At 32.5% G+C, this 16,995-nt stretch overlaps 1 protein-coding gene across 1 annotated transcript; it reads left to right on the top strand.

Annotated features, from left to right (window-relative positions):
* Positions 1-11,660: 11,660 nt before the first annotated feature.
* On the top strand, positions 11,661-16,495 carry LOC132617781 (protein COBRA-like). Its single transcript, XM_060332853.1, has 6 exons — positions 11,661-11,791; positions 12,716-12,795; positions 13,553-14,009; positions 14,878-15,037; positions 15,118-15,395; positions 15,924-16,495. Exons 3-6 carry the CDS (start codon positions 13,565-13,567, stop codon positions 16,262-16,264), a joined length of 1,224 nt encoding a protein of 407 aa, XP_060188836.1. The 5' UTR covers positions 11,661-11,791; positions 12,716-12,795; positions 13,553-13,564; the 3' UTR covers positions 16,265-16,495.
* Positions 16,496-16,995: the final 500 nt, after the last annotated feature.

Below are 16,995 nucleotides of genomic sequence, written 5' to 3'. Positions count from 1 at the left end.
TGGATGGGACGTGCTATATATTGTACTTGATTTATTATTGTTATATACTCCCTCCGTTTTAATTTATTTGAACTCATTTGACTGAACACGATATTTAAGAAAGAGTTCAAAATAAGTCTTGAATATTTACGTGACTGTAAATCATTCCATAAAGTGAATTTTTTGTCAAATTAGAAAAAAGATCATTTATTTTGACACAAATTAAAAAAAAATAAGTTTACATAAATTGAAACAGAAGGACCAGATCTTTTTACTTTTGTATTTTAATAATGGCGCATGAAGAGGTAGTGTTCGTGTGCTTATGAAGTCTACCGCTTCCCCTCAACCCTTGCCTATTTAACTGCCACGTTTTGATTTAATTTCTAATTACAGTATTAGAATTAAAATATAAGAATATATAACAATTAATTATGATTAAATGATAAATACAATGAGCCCGTTTGGATTGGCTTATAAGTTGCTTATAAGCTGTTTTCAGTTTTTTTAAGTGTTTGGCTGGTCAGTTTAAAGTCATTTTGTACATAAAATAAGTCTAAAAAAATAATTGGACCTGTTTGACTTAGCTTATCTAAAGCAATTTATAAGTTAAAAACAGCTTATAAACCCAAAAAAATAAGTTAGTCTACCCCAACTTATTTTTTTTTTACTTATAAGCTGTTTTCAGCTTATAAACTGCTTATTTTAAGCCCATCCAAACAGGCTCAATGTATACAAAACACATGGAGTACTATTTTACATTCATTAATTTATAAATATTAACTTCTTACTTCTTCTTTTTTCCCTCGTAAGACAAATTTACGACTGTAGTGATTCTTTTAATATAAATATGTTTAGAGTTACATTCATGATAGATCCGCTTTTATTTTTTTTATTTTGGAATGTTTTAAAGTGCTTGATATTATATTTTTGTATATTTATAACGTTCAAACTCTTCATTGATCATAAGAATCTTTATTCAATTAAATAACATCATATAAAATTAATGAAGTAAGAACTTGTAGAAACTTGAAATTGTTAGTAGAATATATAAATATACACACATAAACACGTGTGCATAAATTTCTTTAAGATTTTGATCTACTAATTTAAATTAATTAAAACTTTATTAGTATTCGATTTTCTCGCACAAATTGTGTGAGGTGGTACGCAAGAGAAATGAACTTTTAAGATAGTTTCTGAAATTTTTTGAGGAATAAATGCTTAACTTGTTCTGCTAAGCAATTAAAACTAAAAGTAAAAAGAAAAAGAAAAACTAAACGTGGACAACATTTAGCAGCTAAAAATGCGAGTGCATGGTAAGAGCATGTACATGCATATAACATAGTGAGTAGGTGATCCTAATATTTTCCTCCAGTATTTTCTAAAAGAAAAAAAGTGAGTTGGGTCCCTTATCTTTTTTAATTTAGTGGGAAAAGTTTAAATTTGTTCATGCTTCATTAACTACTTGTATTGACTTCTGCACGATGAATTTGAATAAAATGGCCAAGCTGCCATTAATCATTGCGCCATTAACGGATGGATGCCAAGGTAGGGGCTCGTCTACGGCTGTGGGTCCTCTCATCCAGATTTTAGCATGTCCATCGAAATATAATGTTTAGGTTTAGGCGTGCACATTCGATTTTTCGGTTCGATTTTATTAAATTTTGATTTGACTATTTCGGGTTCGATTTTTTTAAGGTGGACATCAAACACCGGACCAAACTAGTTCAGTTCGGTTCTTTCGGTTTCGGTTTTTTAAAATTCGGTTCGGTTCGATTTCGGTTTTTTCAATTCGATTTTTTTAATATAATATTAGAAGCGATTCCATTGACACTAATTCATATTCTCAAAAGCAATAAAACATAAAACTGATAAATTGAAATTAAAATCAAACAAACAGGATACACAAGAACAGAAAACTATAATCATGACATAGGATTACTAGGTGTTATATACATACCATAAGAATAATTAAGAAAACGCATAAAGGACATACATTAATCCTAAAGAGACATCCTAGTTACCTTTCTTTGTTAAGGATATTTGATTTTTTCAATTGAAGTGGAAAATTAGGGATACAAATGCAAAAGATGACTTATTACAATTGAATTTTTTTTACTTTAAACTTAATGGGCCTGGACTATTTTAATTTTTTTGGGTAATGTATTAAATTTCGGTGCGCGTTCGGTTTTTTGGTTCGGTTTTATCAAACTTCGGTTCGGCTATTTCGGTTTCGGTTTTTTTACGATGGACACCAAACACCGAACCAAACTAGTTCGGTTCGGTTCGGTTCGGTTTGTTGAAGTTTCGGTTCGGTTCGGTTTTTCGATTTTCGGTATTTATGCCCAGCCCTACTTAGGTTAGGTCTAATAAAAGTTTATGGGGTGATTTGCGAAAAATGGATACTTTCGGGTCAATATTTAAATTTTGTCCCCGCTTTTGATATTCGTGTGGAACTTGCCGTTTTGAGTTTAATGAAAAATGCTTGATCAAAATACTATTAAGTTGGTCAAAATCATCGGCTAACTGTTACATGCAAGTTATGACAGACTGGTATGACTTCATGTTATTATTTAACATATATGTCTTGTTGATATACTCGCCAATCATGTTGAATTGTCATGATTTAAAAGCTACTAACAAAGAAGGGGAAAACAATATATGTCAAAAATGTAGCTTGTAAGTCATGATTGGCCGATATGGCTTTATATAGGCTTAAGCTATCGACAGACCCTCGAACTTGTCCAGGAATTCCATTTAGACCTCCAACCTAGACTTGTACCATCTGAACCCTCAAATACCACTTTTACCGTACCATTTAGACACAAAGTTAATATGCAGCCAAACAACACAGGTGTGTGTGTAATTCACACGCCAAAATGACCAATAAAATAAAGACGTGTGGATTTTAACTTTAAAAAAATTAAAATAATACAAAAATGATCCCCCCCCCCTTCCCCCCTCCTTCTACTCCACTCGTATGATTCTCTGCCTCGCCGGAGCTGACCACCGGCGACTAGCAGAGTTCAACCGTCGACGACCACTGACACTACCACCATCCAGATCTGTCGCCACCCAAGTTCTCCTTCCCCTTCTTTCTCCAGCCATCATCTCCTCCACACACCACCTCGTTTTCTACCCTTGGCCTTTCAAACGACCAACCTTGCTTGTCGGAAAAAATGGAGCCGCCGCTGGCTCTCACCCTCCTCCGTCTCTTCTGCCATTAAAATCTAAACCAACATGAAATCTAAACCTAAGAATAAAATAGATCAAAAACAAGAAAAAGATAGAAAAACGGGAGGAGATTTTGGTTTGAAATAAGTAGTGGAGGAAGAAGATGAAATGGGGGACGGTGGCGGCGGGATTGAGGACGTTAGGGTTTAGGTTTAAAATATTTTTTCTAGTTTCTTTACTTACAATATTTCTAAAAAAAAGTTGAAAAAGGGGAAAAATGGCATCTCACGCCCTTTGGGACGGTGTACTTCATGCGGTGGGCCAGCTCAACAAATTGTGTCTAAATGGCACAGTAAATGTGGTCTTTGAGGGTTCAGATGGTACAAATCTCGGTTGGAGGGTCTAAATGGAATTCCTGGACAAGTTTGAGGGTCCGTCGATGACTTAGCTGTCATGTTGGACTAATCGCAAATCATGTTGGTTTGTCATGATTTTAAAGTTACAAACAAATTAAAGAAAGAAGTACATGTCAAAAATGTGACATGTAGTCATGATAGAGAGGTATGACTTTATGTTCATCATAGGTGGCTCGTTGGACCAGTCACAAATAATGTCGGACTGTCATGACAAACAAAAAAGAAGAAAATAGATTTCACAATAATGACATGCAACTCACGACAGACCGATATGATATCATGATACATTTAACCTAATTGTCCCGTTAGATTAATCATATATCATGTTGGATCATCATGATTTCAAAGTTATAAACAAAAAGGAGAAAATATATACATTTCAAAATTGTAACATGAAGTCATGATAGATCGGTATGACGTCATGTTATATTAAACCTAAATATCTTGTAGGATTACTTATAAAATTTCGAGGCATCAAAGAACAAAAAAAGGAAACGTGCATAAATACGCCAACTATAGCAGGATTTTCAACTATGCACCTATTTTTTGCAGGAGTCAAAATTGTGGGATGCAAACCATGTCAGACCTGTACGATCTCATGTTATATTCAACCTAATTGTCATTTTGGATCACTCACGAATTATGTTGAATCATGATATCAAATCTATAAACGAATAAGAGGAAAAATGGATTTCAGAATGTTATATAATTTATAATATTGAAATAAAATAATATTAAAAAACTACTTCCAAGTACCATGAGTAATACACAAAAAATATTTTCTTAGATATCATAAATGAAAAAGATATATATAGGATTATTTTTTCAGGTATCATAACTGAAATAAATTTATTTAACGCATAATTTTTATATATATTATGAGTGAAATAGGTTATTTCTTGAATTATTTTCTCACGTATCCTGAGTGAACTGGATTTATTTAAAGAATTATCTTCTAAAGTACCACAAAAGTAGGTTTATTTAAAGAATTATTTTATGAGATACGGTGAGGAAAATATTATCAAAAGAGTAAAAATAAATACATCTTGAAGTTATGATAGACCAATATGACTTCATGTTAGCGATCAAATTGGGTAATTTGCAAATTATGTCGGATCGTCATTATTTCAAAGTTACAAACAAAAATAAAAAAATAGTGGAGGGCATAATAGAGAGGTATGACTCCATGCCATATGCAATATAATATTTTGTTGAAACACTCACAAATCATTTTGGGTCATCATAACTATATGCGCTTGTGAAATGAACCGGATAATATTGCAAGGAAAAATTATCATTTGTCTTGTCTGTAAAATAAAACATGCCTACTTTTATAAAATAGGCAAAAATAAAAGCAAATATTAAAGCACGGGACTCCCCAAGTAATGTTGAAGTTTATTCGTGCTCAATACTAATATCACATTAAATAATTTAACTATAAGAGTTAAAATTTAATGTTAACTAATTAGGTGATAAAAATATACTTAAAATGTACATATTTATTTGCTAGGTGTAAACCCCCATATGAATTATTTTTTCTAATTATATATCACGATGTAGAATTGTTAAAAAATTAATTCGTTATGAAATATGGAATGAACTTGATCGAACATAGAAAAAACATAAGATTCATATTCTAGAACTTCGATCACATATAGTTGCAAGGAACCTGATTATTGATAGTATTATTTGCACCAATATTTGAATATGGACATGAACTAGAAGGTCTTGAGTGACAAAAGCCAAGTGTTAGCCTCAGGTAATTGATGTAGTATTTCAAAAAAAATCGATTACGTTTAATATTCTAAAACACTCTAATGAATGTAGAAATTATCCTTTTACGTGCTAAAAATGTTATGAATTAGTATGAGGCTGTAAGAACGTGTTACGAAGTTTATAAAAATATTTAGAATTAAATCGTTCAGGTAAAAGGTCACAGAAAGAGAAAACGACGAAAGTTTCATATATACATATAGCTTGCCCAATCGGGCTCCTCTCTATTTCTCTTCTCTTCATTTTTCTCAAATTCTAGCTTAGATTAAAGACACATGGCATAGATTGTAATTAATGGTTAAAATTTAATTGATTAAAGATGAACCTTAACCATAGTTCAAATAATTAATAAATTATCCATAAATATACTAAAGTCTTTTCTCTCTCTTCCTGATAACTTATACTCTAGGAAGGTGGGGCCGCAACACGCATGAAAAGTGCAAGAGAAGAGGGCCACAGGCGTAAGACATGTGCCTACAAACTAGGGGTGTACAAAGCAAATCGACAAATCGGACCAAATCGATATATCGAGTCAAACCGAAAAAAAAAAAATCTGATTAATGGTTTGGTTTGACTTGATTTGGTGTTGAAAAAAAAACCTGACTATAATTGGTTTGGTTTGATTTTAGCTAAAAAAAGTCAAATCGAACCAAACCGACCCGACATTACGTGTATTCGATTTTTAAAATATTTTATACATAAAAATATTTATTTGTAATTTAATTTGTAAATATTTCTTAAATTTTTTCATAGTTTTTTATCTTTTATAATATTATTTTAAGCTTGAACTTAGAATTTTGAATGTCAATAAGCTTTATATCCCATAGATGTTAGTAACTCAAATAAAGTCCAAATCAAAACCAATTCAACACTAATGCTAACAAAAGAAATTCAATTCTAACACTAGGAATGACAGTAATGTTGGATGTCTATTCTTTAGTTTTGCATAATTAGTTTAGAGCGTAAAAATACATAGCTTAATTTTTTTTCTTTGTCTTGTAATTAATACTTATTAGCCATACTTATTTTAGCATAACCTAGTATTTAGATTAAAGTCATTTTCTTTAAGGGGAATTTCAGTAATGTACAATTTAGCACACAAAATTACACTTGCGTAGCTATATTTTTAAATTACAAACCTATGACCCAACAAATTATGGCCGCCGCTTGTATATACAACATTATACAACAATGTACAACTTTATACAACAATATACAACGTTATACACCTACTGTAGACAATGTATAAACCTTGTATAAAAATGTATAATAACGTATAAGAGTTGTTTATACACACTTCTATAGTGTTATGCAGTGTTATACAGTGTTTATACAATGTTATACAGTTTTTATACAGTGTTAAAAGTGCAACATAATGTATGTGTTTTATACACACTTTACCCTTAAAAAAACACCAACATTAGAAAGAGATTTGGAAGGAAAAATAGCATCTTGGAGTTTCATATAGGGGGGAAGGGGGGTGGCTATCTCGGGTAATTATTTAAAAAAAAAAATGGGATGAAGGCAACAAAATGTAAAAAAAAAAAAAACTATGACCATTTCAGGTAAATACTTTACCCAAAATGCCATAGAGTGTTATTTTCCCTTTTCTTTACGGCTTAAAAATTAGCAATACTTATTTGAACCGAGTTTATTATCTTTTTTATTGAATATTTTAATACGATGTCATCACCCATCTCACATTTTGTGTTATTTTCTTAAGAAACACCTTAGTTATATAGTTGTATCTTATTAGGACTAAAGAAATATTTGAAATAAAAGTCATATGTTTTGTATGAAGACTTTTTCGGAAAAAAATCCGAAAAACCCGAATAACCTCAGAAAACCCAAAGTTGAAAAACTCGAATTTTATTGGTTTGGTTTATAAATTTAAAAACCCGACGCAATTGGTTTGGTTTGGTATTTGAAAATTCCGAACCAACCCGGTCCATGTACACCCATAGCCTACATATACCAAAAAGTCTGGCTATTTTGTCCAAAAATATAACTAGTAAATTTTGAAGAGCTCTCTTCTAGAATCATAGGCAGATCTAGGATTTGGAGTTTTCGGGTGTTACGCGTCGTTAAATCGATTTGAGTTTCGGGTCGGGTTATTCATCTTTTCAGGCTTTGATTTGGGTTATTCGTCTTTTCAGATGAAATATTTGTTTACAGCATTACACCTCACATTCGGCTGAGATCATGAAGTGACAAAAACATAAAACTTCCAATAAAATTACTAATATAATAAATATCCATTATTCATTTAAACTAAGCCATCTGGAAGCAAAAGAAAAAGACAGAGATAAGAAGCTCTTGCTGATGCTGTAGCCTGTAAGTTAAGTTAAGTTTTTTTTTTTTTTTTTTTTTTTTGTAAAAAGTGTTGTTGATTAGATGCTCACTTGAAAACATGCTCCGTAGAGTAGCTTCCGAGTTTACTTTGTCCTAAGACTCTTCTTATGCCTCGATTAGATTTCAAAACCATTTTTACACTCTTCATGTGTGAGTTCGTTATACTCCCATCTTACACGTCAAACCTTAGCCCAAATATACGGGATGTTGCAATTTTAGTGCACATACATAATTGCTTACTACAACAACATGTAACTTCATGTCCATACGATCTCGACTTTTAAAAAGTCTCAATATTTGGAGTGACCTTTTTATACTTCATAGAAAGATACAATCAGAATGTATCACAATCAAATCCCTCTATTAATTGGTGTCACTAAAAACCATCTCTTCAGCACTTTTTATTAAATTCGCATAGCAAGATTATTTTTCACACTATAAAACCCTAAAGAACTGTTCCTACTTGTGCCACACTGAAGGGATTTGGAAATTCCGCACATAAAAAATCAAAAACTTTCTTTGTTTCTATGTCACGATAGAACGCCTACCAAAGAAACTTTATGCCAAACGTCATAATCATATCCACCAATTTACACTTTTTTTTACAACGGAAGAAACTACATCTCACAATTTTCTTTATTATAAACAACATTTAATCACTATAAATGGCACTCGATTTTAATCCAACAATCCCAAGACCGTTGATTAGATTATGTACCACTATTGTACCAAATCCTAATCATTTATACAATTACATTCTCTTAGATACCGTCATTCCTGTTGACACCTAATTTTTGACCTACCGTAATTATTTTTAATTACTCCAAAATGATTTTATAAAATTGTTTAGGTCAATATTTTACCCCTTTTAATTGGTAAAAATAATTTCTATAATATTATAAATCATTTAGGAATTAATTGGTACATTTTGTGACATATATAGAATATTTATTAGATTTAATCAAAGTAAAACAATTTTGAAAAAACCCATTTATTTAATTGTTTAAATTGTCAAAAGTCAAATTGGCGAATGGTTTATCCACTTTAATCCAAGAAATTTGAGTAATTAAAAGAATTGATCATCTTACCTCTCCATTTTTAATTTGTGTATTTGCATAATTTGTTAAAATTAATCATAATTTTTTTAGTTTTTAATTAGGATAATTAGTAAATTAGAGGGACATTATTGCAATTTTTTTTTATTTTTTTTTAGTTAAGGCCACAATTGAATCAATCAATTCATGGTTAAAATAATTGGGGTCATTCTTGCAAAATTAGCCTTTTATTGGCCTTAATTGAAATGGCCAAATCCATTCGACTCAAATTAATTGAGGTCATTAATGTAATTGAGATGAAATTGACTAATTAAGTTAAGTATGGCCACAATTGCAACAAACAATTAAGATTAAAAATCAATTAATGCCGTAATTGCAAATAAAATCCATTTACATAATTAGTCACCTTTGGATGTGTATGATACGGAGAATAGGGAAAAGGGGGGTCTGTATGATACGAAGATTCAAATTTGTATTAAAATTGTATGATAATTGTATGCCGAGTTTATATGAAAATTTTATATTAAGTTTTCTACATTGTTGTTGTTGTATTAAATTCGTATGAATTTTGAATGAATGTTGAATACAATGTTATTATAGTTGTTTAAATTTCCAGAAAGCTAACATGAACTTTATATAAATTTACACAGTTATATACATATTTCATACTATTTTCATACAGTTTTCATATAAAAACAAATGTGAGAATTCTAAGCCTTCAGTGAGATATACATATTTGATATAATTTTCATACACAAAATTTTGAGCAAAATTTTTAAGCCTTAAGCGAGATATACATATTTCATACATAAAGTTTTGAGCATAATTTTAAAGCCTTGAGCGAGATATACACATTTCATTCAGTTTTCATACACAAAAAATTGAGCGAAGATTTTAAGCCTCGAGTGAAATTTTTCGTATATATTTTGTAAGAAATCTATAGTTATATTTTATAAACTAGAAAATATCGTTATATTTTGTAAATATATCCTATTCTTACGTATATATATGTTATTCTCCCTAATTTATATAAATATTCTTTTACTATTACTGCAATTTAAGATGCTGTAGGCATGTTATCACTCAAGCTACCGCGCATTCAAGCTTATTATAAAAAAAAAATTGAGTTTTACATTGACAGTTCAAAAGTCTTTTGATGCTCTCATGTCACTCAATAGCCCATTACAGTCAATTCTTTTAGCAGTGATGTTTTAGTAACCTGAAAACATAGTAAATGACCTAGTATAATAGGTAAAACTATATACTTGAAAGTATAAAAACTTTTAATATTGTCGGTATATAATTTAAACTCATGAAAGAGAGTCCAAGCTCTATGCACTAACGGTGTTGCCAAAATCTACAATACAGTCACGCCACTTAAAAGATAATTATAGGTAATTCTACTTAATTAGAGGTGAATTCAGGACTTAAACTTTATAAATTAAGCTTTTAAGTTTTTTCACATTGAACTCAGTATATTTTTAAAGTTGTAGGTTCATATCACCATTTATTACAATTTTCTTGAATTTTTTACACATAAATTTATGTTTTGCCTCGAAAGTACTGGGTTCAGATGAACTCGATGCCATAAACAGTGGATCTGCCGTTGTACTTAAATAACTACTAGTAACCTATAGAATAAATTGATAAGTAACTAGCTATAACATGTTAAATTACATTGATTGCGATATAACTCAGCCTATAAAAAGTTTACTTAATTGTAGGTGAACTAATGGTGTATAAAACTATATATACAGATTAATATATACATTCAATTACGACTAGGTTAACATCCAGGCTGGTGCAGAAAACTAACATGGCATGTGAGCATATGAAACTAATCCATTTGTCACTAAAGTGACCACCATTATATTGTCAACTTTAATTTCTCTCTTGCTTCAATAGCCTATTTTGAGCAATACGTTTGACTCAGGAAGGAATGAAGTTCTTCAGATCTCTTTCAAAGTCGAATGCCACTAATGTGCTATTCGTGTTCTTGCTGTCTACTTTTTGCTTTTCCTCAACAGGTTTGCACACAAACCTCTCAACTTTTCAATCCACTTTGTTATTTTTCAAGAAAATGTAGAAGTAGTTTTCAGGTGTTTAGTTATGTTGAAGAACAAAAAAACTCTCACATCGGTGGTTAATGAGATAGGTGATCTCCTTATATGAATTTGGACAATTCTCCTCTCATGAGTTAGCTTTTGGGTTGAGTTAGACGCGTGATCCATTTCTTTACATGCTACCATAGCAGGACCCGCACCTGATGTTGGGCCCCCAAATTAAATTGCCCGCGCACCAGATGTCCAGTCCTGAGTTAGACCATGATCCATTTCTTTAGAGGTTAACAGGAAATGTTTTCTTTAATTTTTGTCCCTCAAATTGCTAGTCTTTAACTTTTGCCCTTCGCTTGTTTCGGGTTCAAACCCCGGCTCAATAAAAAATTTTAAAAAAATTCGCAAGACAGAGTTTTGCAAATTCTGCCCAGAATTTTGGCCTTAAGGCAAAATTTGCGAGGACAGATTTACAAAATTCTACCTCTTGAGACTCTTTTTTTTTTTTTTACTGAGCTAGGGTTCGAATCCACAACCTCGGGTATTAGGCGAAGGGCAAAACTTGAAGAGCACCGATTTGAAGGGCAAAAATTAAAGACCACCCCAAATGAAGGAAATGGAATCTATCAAAAGGGAGAAATGACTCCCTTACTTTATGAGTGGAAGTTATTTTTCTTACAACTATGTTAGTTTTTAACTTCATAATGCTTGCTCTAACTAACGCGCGGACGCATTATGTACTCAAAAAATGTATCGAACGCTCTCCAATTCGTGCTAACATTATTACTGATCTCTAGCACATGTATATAATTTTTAAAAAAAATATTTTCTACTCACCAATAACCAAATATAGATAAACTTATTTCAGCTAAACATCTTCCCAGGGAAATGACCTCCCTCATACCAAACGCAAGTAGTTTATGCTGAAACTCGGCTATTTTATGAGAGATCAGGGAGTTGACTTTAAAGATAGGCTTTTCCTTTTCTGGTAGGTTCTCATTTCTCTTGGAGTAAGATTTAGCAAGGGACCATTTGAATTGAAATTATACTTGAAAGAGAAAAAACATACGGGTTACTTCTTATCAAGAAAAATAAATCAAATTGAGTACAACTTCTGTATAGAGAAAGTTGAAGCTCAAAATTAGATCTTTAATGTTTTTCTGTAATTGATTTTTTCCTCTTTCTTCCCCAAGAAACAGAGGAATTGCGCATGAAGGGGAAAAATATGTATGTTAGAGCCAATGTATGTGAGACTTTAATAGCTCCTTAATATGAAAAGCTAAAATGACATTTATTCTATCAGTGAATCATCTCAATATCTCATAAGCCATTGACATTGTAAGATATGAGGAAATTATGTACTATATCTCAATAAATGTGACATTTGTTACAAATGTAAGAGTTTTAAGTTTTAGTGTAACTATACTACTGGTACTAAAAAATCTCTATTTTCCTACTGATTCCCCACTGAAAAATGTTCAGTGGCTATTTCCCACTGAATGTCAGTGGGAAAACTTAAATAATAATGTTTTTACATGGAAAAAGTAGGAAGTTTCCTAGCAATGTGTTTTCCCAGTGAACTGGTTCGGTGAGAATGAGGTGGGAAAATAATATTTTAGAGCACAAATTTCCTACCAAATGTCGGTTGGAAAAACATTTTTTTCTACTAGTGTGGTTAACTCTTACATCAAGCCTAAGGAAAGAGGTGGGAAAATTATGTTTTATAGCACAAATTTTCCACCAAATGTCGGTTGGAAAAACATCTTTTTCGTGGTTAACTCTTACATGAAGCCTAAGGAAAGTCAAAATCATTAAACTTTCTTCTATTTTTTTATTGGAATTATGATCCACCGCATGTATTAACTTCTTCTTTAACTTATCTCTTACTTTTTTATTCCTGCCTTTCTTCCAGATGCATATGATGCACTTGACCCCAACGGGAACATCACAATAAAATGGGATGTCATCAGCTGGACACCAGATGGATATGTTGTACGGAGTAATTTTATTTCTTTTTCTCTTTCTAGCATTAGTTAAAATACATTTGAGACCTATACCTATGCACGTTCGAAGTTTGATTAACAATGGCCTGTTGACTCATTAGTTATTTCAAGCATTGTGTAAATGTAGTATATAGCAAAGAGTTTTTATGGTATTGAGCAATAGTTTCTGGAGGGTAAGTTATTCCCTACTACAGCTTGTTCATATTATCTGTTTTGTTAGGTTTTTTCACATTCGTTAAGAAAGACATTTAATAGCCGTAAATCTTAATCATAAGATTATTTGTCTAAACAACTATACATGTTGTAACAACAACAACAACATACTCACTGTAATAACACAAGCGGGGTCTGGGGAAGGTTGTGTGTACGCAATCTTACCCCTACTTTGCAAAAGTATAGAGGTTGTTTCCGATAGACCCTTTAGCTCAGGTGACAAATATCTCATTTAATTAACACTTCAGTACTTGGAAAAGTAAGGGTAGATTTGAAACAAAAACCAACAAAGGACTTCTTGTTTTTCTAAAACGTCATATATTTTGAAACAAATTTAGTTTACCGAAACAACTAATATATGGGGGTGGAGGTAGTGCCAAATAGCTTCAGTCAACAAGACAAAGAACTTCAGCTTTTGACCTCAGCGTTAAATTCAATCTATCTTATAGTGCATTAAATTCTAGCTCGTTTACTTCGTATTAGCATTTCCTCAAATTGAAAATATCATCTTTATAACTTTGGCGTTTGGACAGGCCGTGGTGACTATGTACAACTTTCAGCAATATAGGCATATTCAACCACCAGACTGGACTTTAAAATGGACATGGGCAAAGGACGAGGTGATATGGAACATGACGGGAAGTCAGGCAATAGAGCGAGGTAATTGCTCAAAATTCAAAGGAGATATTCCCCATTGTTGTAAGAAGGACCCAACAATTATCGACTTGTTGCCCAACACTCCTCAAAACCAGCAGATTGCAAATTGCTGCAAGGGCGGATTTGTCAGCTCGTGGGGCCAGGATCCTGCAAGCGCTGTTAGTTCGTTCCAACTCAGTGTTGGTTCTGCTGGAACATCAAACGAAACAGTTAGAGTACCTAAAAACTTCACCTTAAAGGCACCAGGACCTGGATATACTTGTGGACCTGCTAAAGTTGTTAAACAGACTAGATTTGTTACTCCAGATGGGAGAAGAGTTACACAGGCTATGAGTAAGTTAAATGGTTCTACTACATGCATTATTCAGCACTCCTCAGAGTCGTTTGGTAGGGTGTATAAGAATAGTACTGAATAGGGTGCATTCGTAATGTTTGGTTAGTAATGTCAGGATTAGTTACGCTGACATTTGTTTTTATTGACTGTTTGGTTTGTTGTGTTAAATAACATGCATTGTATAATTTTTAAATAGTACTCCCTCCGGTTCAAAAAGAGTGTCCACTTAGTCTTTATTTTTTTGTTTAAAAAGAGTGTCCACTTATCAAATCAAGAATAAATTAACCCTATTTTTCCAGATTTGCCCTAATTAAGTGTTAAATGACCAAGTCCCAATACCTATTTAATTAAAGGTAATTTAGTCAAATTATCTATTTTTGTCTAGACGTTACTATTTTCTTAAAGGGTGTGCAAATGCTAAGTAGAAACTTTCTTTTATTTGGAGGGAGTACTGAATAGGGTGTATTAGATTAAGAATAGTACTGGTATTGTTAATGTCATGCTTTACTATGTATAAGAATAGTACTAAATATGGTGTATAAGTAATACTTGTATTAGTTGTACCAGACCTAACTTTGCAACCAAACATTGTGCTAATACCGGCATTATTCTACCTAACAGACCATACCAAACGACCCCTTATGGTTGATAGCCATGTGAATCTAAATGCGTCAAGTTATCTCTTTGTTCATCAAGTTAATCATCAGATTATAATGAGTTGCATTTGCTGGTTTTTTCCTTGTAGCATTTTGTTTAGTTTCCCAAACCTGTTAAATATATATGATCTTTGATATCATGCTCATTCATATGCATTTCGTTGCAGTTTTATAAAATCTAACTTCTAACACTTTGTACTTTTTGTGACAGTAACTTGGAATGTCACATGCACATACTCACAGTTCCTGGCTCAAAAAAATCCTACATGTTGCGTCTCCCTATCATCGTTCAACAATGACACGATTGTACCTTGTCCAACATGTTCTTGTGGCTACCAGAAGAATGGCACTAAGCCAGGAAGCTGTGTGAAGTATGTCCTAGAAAATATTTTTCTTCAATTTCTTTTGCACACACCTTAACTGTTCGAACTCTTTTGTGATTTTCTTGCAGTCCAGAAATGCCACGTCTAGCTTCAATTGTTTCGGACCATGGGAAGAACAACTTTACTCCTCTGGTCCAGTGCACAGATCACATGTGCCCAGTTGGAATTCATTGGCATGTGAAACTCAACTACAAGGATTATTGGAGGGTTAAGATCACTATAACAAACTTCAATTACCATATGAATTACACACAATGGAACTTAGTTGTCCAACATCCGAACCTTGATAACATCACTCAGCTTTTCAGCATCAATTACAAGTCATTAACTCCTTATGGAGCGACAAGTAAGTTCTCTATCTAATTCTAAATGTGTATATTGTTTCATTTGTGTTACCTAAGAAGCAGCTACTACTCAGACATTAGATAGATTTCCACATCTGTCCGTATCCCGTACATTCATCTAGAATCAGTGTTATCGAATGATCACCTAAGGTGCACTTAAGCCCTAAAGCTATCTACAAAATAGGCTAACTGAGCACTTCATGTCGCTTCAGCAGCGTGCATTGTCCCAAAACGGATGGCACTAAATGTTAGTTTTAAATTTTTTAATTTCTTTTGTCCATAAAATTGTCATCTGTGCTCATAATTATTTTTCTTGAATTATGTATGTATATTTTTATCTTTATCTGCGCCTTTCTTCACTAAGCCCGCGCCTTATTTGCGTTTTGAGCTTAAATTCCCAATAGATATCTGCATCTTATTTTTTTGCCTTTGATAACACCGTCTAGGATTGCAGTCCGTTCTTTTTGTTGGAATATTACTCTATTGAGTAAGTTTCCTTATATATGACTAATCTCCTGACCTTTTCGCAGATGATACTGCAATGTTCTGGGGTGTTAAATTCTCCAATGATCTGCTCGAGCAACCTGGTCCTTCAGGAAATGTCCAGTTCGAACTTCTACTCCAAAAAGATACATCAAATTTCACTTTTGATAAGGGATGGGCTTTTCCTCTCCGAGTTTATTTCAATGGTGATAACTGTATCATGCCATCTCCCAAGGCTTATCCACATTTGTCAAATAACATTTCCGCCATGCCACCTCCTGATGCAGATCCACAGTTGCCAAATGCCGTTTCCCAATGGAAGGTTTCTATGCTTAAATTAGTAGTGACACTTTTGTCCTCTATGGCATTCTTCTTTGCATATCCATAGAAGTCTATCACTTGGAAATGATCAGTGCCTATCAGTAGATTTCCCCTAGCTGTTGTATCACATGTTCTTTTTTACATGCTAAAGCATATATTTCTCAAATCTGTTTGAAAACAAAAGGCCATTTAAGAATAGATAGAGCTTCAAATTCTTATTTGTTAAATACTCCTGTTTTCTTCATTATCATTATAAAGAGATTCTTTGCAAATGAATGCTACTTGAGCCAGTTTCTTCCTTTTATATATTGGTGCAACTCAAAGCGAATACAGGATTTGCAGTTTATGGATTTCTACAACAACCACAAGTTAATATACATTAATAGCTAGATTCATAGTTAAATATTTTTAGATATTTAATAAATTTCTTAATACAGATACACTCAATGAACTGAGTGCTTTAAGGCTAGATCCACCTCTGGTGCATCTCTTACAATTTTTCTCATTTAGCATTTTGACGGTTCAATGAATTCATCTTGTTGTGTTGCATTTTTCTATATTCGATGAAGCATTTAACCTTTAGGGCAAGTTACACATTTGGCCGGTCAGTCAAAAATTATACATTTTCCGCCTATTACTTTAGTGGCGTATATATAGCGTAAAAATCCCTTTGATTTAAGCAATTTCTAGCATTCTGGGACCATTGCAATGACATGAACAAAGTTTTCAATATGCTAGAACTGCTTGTCATGAACCAACATGCTCAAATTGATTCCCAGATTGCAGTAATAAATGTTC

The sequence above is a fragment of the Lycium barbarum genome, chromosome 11, assembly GCF_019175385.1.
Source record: "Lycium barbarum isolate Lr01 chromosome 11, ASM1917538v2, whole genome shotgun sequence".
Taxonomy (NCBI): domain Eukaryota; kingdom Viridiplantae; phylum Streptophyta; class Magnoliopsida; order Solanales; family Solanaceae; genus Lycium; species Lycium barbarum.
Note: the sequence above shows the minus strand (reverse complement) of the source record. Positions and strands in the feature narration are given on the sequence as shown.